This window comes from Oryza sativa, chromosome 6 (genome assembly GCF_034140825.1).
Source record: "Oryza sativa Japonica Group chromosome 6, ASM3414082v1".
In the NCBI taxonomy this organism is placed as follows: domain Eukaryota; kingdom Viridiplantae; phylum Streptophyta; class Magnoliopsida; order Poales; family Poaceae; genus Oryza; species Oryza sativa.
This window is the reverse complement of record NC_089040.1, coordinates 26,924,311-26,929,853: the sequence shown is the minus strand read 5'-3', so window position 1 is coordinate 26,929,853 and position 5,543 is coordinate 26,924,311. Positions and strand designations below refer to the sequence as shown.

The following is a 5,543-nucleotide window of genomic DNA, read 5'->3' as shown; positions in this document are numbered from 1 at the left end:
TGGATTTAATCTGTGATGTATGTGATATTGGATTGGATTTGATCTGTGATGTATGTGATATTGGATTTGATCTGGGATGTATTTGAGTTGTGGTGTATTTCTTTTAGGATTTGTGATGTATTTTTTGTTTGAGAATCTGTGATGCATTTCTTTCCAGATCTGTGATGTTAGTTTGGTTTGTGGATAATTTGAGGATATGATTGAGGATATTTAGGGAGCAGATCAATTTGAGAAAAAAAAAAGAATTAACCGGGACTGCTCCTACCATCTTTAGTCCCGGTTATTTTACCCGGGACTAAAGATGGGCATCTTTAGTCCCGGATTCGTAGTCCCGGTTATACAACCGGGAGTATAGGGGGGTTCCCACCCGCGAGTAAAGCCCCTTTCTCCACCAGTGTATTATGCAACCCCTGTGCTACATGTATAGTACAGAGGGGATGCATAATGTATAAAAAAGTGGAGACATAAAATATAGGGGTAGGACATACTCTTATTCATTCATCCATTGCTCAAGTGTACAATAGTGAGTTTCCAACCCTCTATTTATAAGCATAATGCATATATAAAAAGTAAGGTGAAGGGTCTTATAAGTATGTTGGGCTGGGTCTTCATGGTCCAAGCCCAAATGTTTCCTAATAAGTGAGACTTATTGCTTGGATGAGCATATATAATGGTGGTTGCGTTGGATAAGCTTATGTACTGCGCGACATATGGCTGAGGAGTTGTGACACCTGTAGTGCGCAACGAGATAATATTTAAATGTTCGACGAAACGTCGGCGACCTCGGCTAGACGCCGGGCACGGGCACGCGGAGTATGGGGCGAATGATGAGGTCAGCCTTCCGGCGAACACCGATGCCGAACGCCTCAGTCATGTCGAGCTTGGTCGGGTCGGCCATTCCGGGCACCTCCCAGTCAAAGTGGAAGAGCAAGCTGGCGAGAGGGAGCTCCACGTTGGCGAGCCCGAACGCCAACCCGGGGCACATCCGCCGGCCGGCGCCGAACGGCAGAAGCTCGTAGTCGGTGCCCTTGAAATCCAACGCGGCGGCTGGCTCGCCGTCGCCGAACCGCTCCGGCCGGAACTCCTCGGGCGAGCCGCCAGGCCAGTACCGCGGGTCGCGGCCGATCGCCCAGACGTTGACCAGCACCTGTGTGCCGCGCGGCACGTCGTAGCCGAGCACCTTGCACTGCTCCCGGCACTCGCGCGGCAGCAGCAGTGGCCCCGGTGGGTGGAGACGGAGCGTCTCCTTGATGACGAGGTGCAGGTATCGGAGCTCACTGAGCGCGGCCTCTGACACAACGCCGGCCGCTGCGAAGGCTTGCCTCACCTCGGCCGTCGCCTTCTTCATCGCCATCGGGTTCCGGATTAGCTCAGCGATCGCCCACCCCAGCGTCGTCGCCGACGTCTCGCTGCCGGCGCCAAAGACATTCTGCATGCATGTGATCCATATTTTTAGCACGTGGATTTTCATCCCTCGAGGAACATCCCCTCTTTTTTTTTTTGCATGTTATATTAAAAATTTTTTAAAAAAATTGACAATATAGATTAATACGAAATATATGACTCCACAAACATGCAAGACCAAATTCAACTACTATAAGTTGCAACAAAAATAACAAATTAAACTGAAAATAGTTATCGTACATTCGTAGCTATATTTGTTATTTTTGTTACAACTTGTAGAAGTTGAATTTAAACTTGCATGTTTGTGGAGTGATATATTTCATAATAATCTATGTTGTCAATTTTTTTCATATTTTTTATGACTATTTAGGTGATATGCACGAAACGAGGGGATATCTCCTCGATGGATGATTTTACTTTCCCATATTTTTATTGAAGCTGCGTAGCTGACCATCACGAAAGAACGAACAGATTGGACTTCATGGCTTTCAATGGCGATCAAATTCGTACCGTAGGCTCACTCTAATAAACCCGAGATACAAGATACAAAAAAATCAGACAATTAGAGGCATAGATGAGGGAGAAGCGCTGAAAAGAAGCAGAGGAATGAGATCAGATAGTAGGAATTTCCGGAAGAGGGGGACTGGGGGAGGTCTCTATTAGTTTCTACAGGTGATGTTTTTATATATATACTACCTTCGTTCTTCGTTTTCTTCAAATAGATGATGTGATTAAATTTTAAAATAACATTTAGAATAACAGTTAGATACAAGCCCTACTTAAATTTATATAATAATAAAATAAGTTAGAACAAAATAAATAATATTAATATTTTTCTTTTGAAAATAAGACAAATGGACATATGTCATATCAAAAGTTAACATCATCTATTAAAAAACGGTGCAGTGTTATCTAAAAAGTTAATTACAAATTTGATAAGATAGAACAATATATTGTATATCAGCCCACAAATATGTAAGTTCAAATTTAACGTATGTGGTATATCACTTAATAAACATGTAAGTTTAAATTTGACACCTATATAAATATATTTTTTTAGCATGTTTGTGGGGTGATGTACCATAGATCTATCTTTTATTTTTTTTAAGAAAAAAGTTTGTGACTTTATATACGATATGCACAAACCGAGAGGATGTCCACTCCATTCTACCTTGAAGACGCAGCAATGAACACGAAGAGAGCCAACTGGCCCAACTCTAAGGTTTTGTAGTGTTCTTATGATGTTCATCATGTCTTCACTCTGTACACTCCCATCGTTTAACCTTCAGCTTATAAGCTATAGCCGAAATTTGATATGAGTTACATTTCACTCTTTGTGGTTTTTTTAATTAAAGTTTAACTTTCAATATTTGATTTTAATTTACTAACAAACTCATGTATAAAAGTTTTATCATAATTATCTTTTGTTGTTCTAAGCAGTAACAGCTTATACACACTACTATAGAACTTCTTCTAATAGGGCTCGGCTCATAGTAGCCGATTCAATTGGAACCGGTACTTATTACCATTTCCCACCTCCATGGGCCAAAAAAGTATACAACCGATACCTTTGAACAACTATAAGTACTGGTTTTAGAGAAAAACTAGCAGCAATACTATTGATATTGATTTTTTAAAAGAACCAGCACCTATAATGTATTATAGTTGCTGGCTAATTAAAACACAGGTATCCGTAAAAACCAAGCTAAGTTGAGCCTCTCATTCTTATCCATTCACGCTGAGTCCTCTAACCCACTGTTCTCTCATTTTCCCCTCGCCACCAGCGAGCACTGGTGGCACCCTCTCCCTCGCGAGTAGTGGCAACATCCTCTCCTTTGCGAGCGGCAGCAACACCCTCTCCCTCGAGAGAAACGACGACATCCTCTCCCTCGCGAGTGGCAACGGTGACGGCGGTGGAACCGATGCCAAGTCCAGCAGGCCTGAGTTCGGGGTCCATCGGATTTGGCCCCCGCGCTGGTCCCCGAGCAGCATCTGTCTTCTCCTTCCTTCGACGTCAACAAGGGTGAGCGGCGGCGCCCGTTCTAGTGCTCTAGTGCTTGTTCTGGGATGTTGGATGATGAATGCTTGTTTGATTCTATTATGAGCATTCTTGTGTTATTGTGCCTTTCAATTCATTTTTTTTGTTGGATTTGGAGCATCGGTTCAACTCACTTGAGCTGAGTCTTTTCTTTTCGCAAATCGTACAATTTATAGGTGCCGGTCTATCGATAGCGCTCCTCATTAGTGCGTCTGTTAGATGCCGAGTGAAAAATCCGGCAGCTATATGGCTTTCCCATCCGACACAATTTACTTTTGTGAAGTAGTGACGTAAGCAAAGCGATGACCGTGCTTACCAGCTAAAAAGCTATGTACTGCTTTCTGGTTAAAAACCATATGTGACCAGATGCCATAGTGTCAAGCTGGAGGACAAGTTGACAGTTGGAACATGACACGGAAAATGATCTAAGGGTCTGTTTAAGAGCAGGTACTGCAAACATATTTTATGAAGATAAATAAGAAGAGAGAAAGGCAGTGAGCTACAGATTTATAGCCAGCTGTAGCACGGATCCCAAGATACAGTGTGCGTATGACATGTGGGACCAGGTATTAATAGTGTAGTATGTAACTATTGTATGAATTAGCTATTAGATTGGCTATAGATGAATTGGAGTTAGTAGTTAGTTATACTATTGAACTTGCTCTGATAGAGCTTCAATTTTTCCATTTAATGTAGGAGTTAGGTATAAAGTGGAGTTGTGGAACAGTTTAAATCCAGCTCCACCTATCGAGTTAAGAACACTCTACCTAGCTGTGCTCCTATTTTAAGATGGAGCTGAAACTATTTGGCTGCGCTCCAACTTCAGGAGAGATGAAGCTGGAGCTATGCTAAACAGTGCCCTAAGATAACTCGTGGGGGGCGTAGTCACTTACATGGATGACAGACTTGATGACGTCCATGTCAAACGGGAACTGGAGCCCACCCTCCTTCTGTATCCTTAGCAAAACATCGATGAGGTCCTCGTCGGTGGCTCCAGCGCCGCCGCCGCTGCTGCCATTCTTCTGGAGGTGCTCCTGGATGGTGCTTTCGAGGACGCTGGACATCGTGTCCCAGCATTTCTTGGCCTGGCGTATGGTGCCGGTGAGACAGCCGGCGAGGCGCGACGATGGCCACAAGTCCGCCGGGTTGAACCCGGCCGTGAGCTCGATGGAGCGGTCGAGCTCGCGGAGGAACACGTCGCGGTGGGGGAACCGGTCGCCCATCACGGCGCGCACGGTGGAGTCGGACACGAGCGCCGCCAACAGCGGCCGTATCTCGACGGCGCACCCGGCCGCCGCGTAGCCGCCCACGGCGCGCAGCATGGCGGCGACCTCCTCCTCGCGGATGGCGCGGAAGGAGGCGACGCGGCGCGCGCTGAGGAGCTCCGTCACGGTGATCTTCCGGAGCTGGCGCCAGTAGTCCCCGTACGGGGCGAACACGATGTCCCTGCCGCCGTTGCTGAACACGCGCGTGGTGGAGCTCAGCGGCCGCGTCGCGAACGACACGTCGTGGGTCTTGGTCACCTCGCGCGCCGCCTCCGGCGACGACACCACCAGCGTGGGCACCTCGCCCAGGCGGAGCATCATGACCGGCCCGTGGCGACGCGCCAGGTCGCGCATCGCTTGGTGCGGGAGCTTGCCGACGAGGTGGTGCAGGCTGCCTATGACCGGTAGCTGCCATGGCCCCGGCGGCAGCCGCAGCGCGCCAGAGCCATGCGCCGCCGACGAGCGCCTACGCCTGGCGAGTTGCACGGCGAGCAGGGAAACGAGCGCCAGGCCAAGGTACAGATAGGTGTGAAGATCTGCCATTTTTTGTGTGTGGTGTACGACGATGCTTCTGCAGCTGTGTTGGGAAGTGAGAGGCTCTATGTACTCGTATATATACGCAATTCTTGGGTGTTGGTTTTAATGGCGTCTATATGGAGCACCAAGACACAAGAGTCTTTCATAATCAGATGTGTTCTGTTTTTCACAAAGAATTAAATGTACATTGGTACAACTAAAATTAATGAGTACAAAACAGGAGGTTTGATTATGGTAACAAAAATGAAAGTACAAGTACGTATTACGAAGTACCGCTAAAGGACGAGTTACACTACTTA

General features: G+C 46.6%; 1 protein-coding gene across 1 annotated transcript; it reads right to left on the bottom strand.

Annotated features, from left to right (window-relative positions):
• Positions 1-472: 472 nt before the first annotated feature.
• Positions 473-5,318, bottom strand: LOC4341625 (zealexin A1 synthase). Its single transcript, XM_015786249.3, has 2 exons — positions 4,336-5,318; positions 473-1,429 (listed from the first exon to the last, which is right to left on the bottom strand). The coding sequence occupies exons 1-2, from the start codon at positions 5,248-5,250 to the stop codon at positions 788-790; spliced, it is 1,557 nt and encodes a 518-aa protein (XP_015641735.1). The 5' UTR covers positions 5,251-5,318; the 3' UTR covers positions 473-787.
• Positions 5,319-5,543: the final 225 nt, after the last annotated feature.

What these genes read in the sequence shown, in the direction of transcription:
- LOC4341625 (XM_015786249.3), bottom strand. Translation starts at nt 5,250, where the DNA reads ATGGCAGATCTTCACACCTATCTGTACCTTGGCCTGGCGCTCGTTTCC. An exon ending in TCATCAAGTCTGTCATCCAT is followed by an intron (nt 1,430 to 4,335) that starts GTAAGTGACTAC and finishes ACATGCATGCAG; the next exon opens with AATGTCTTTGGCGCCGGCAG.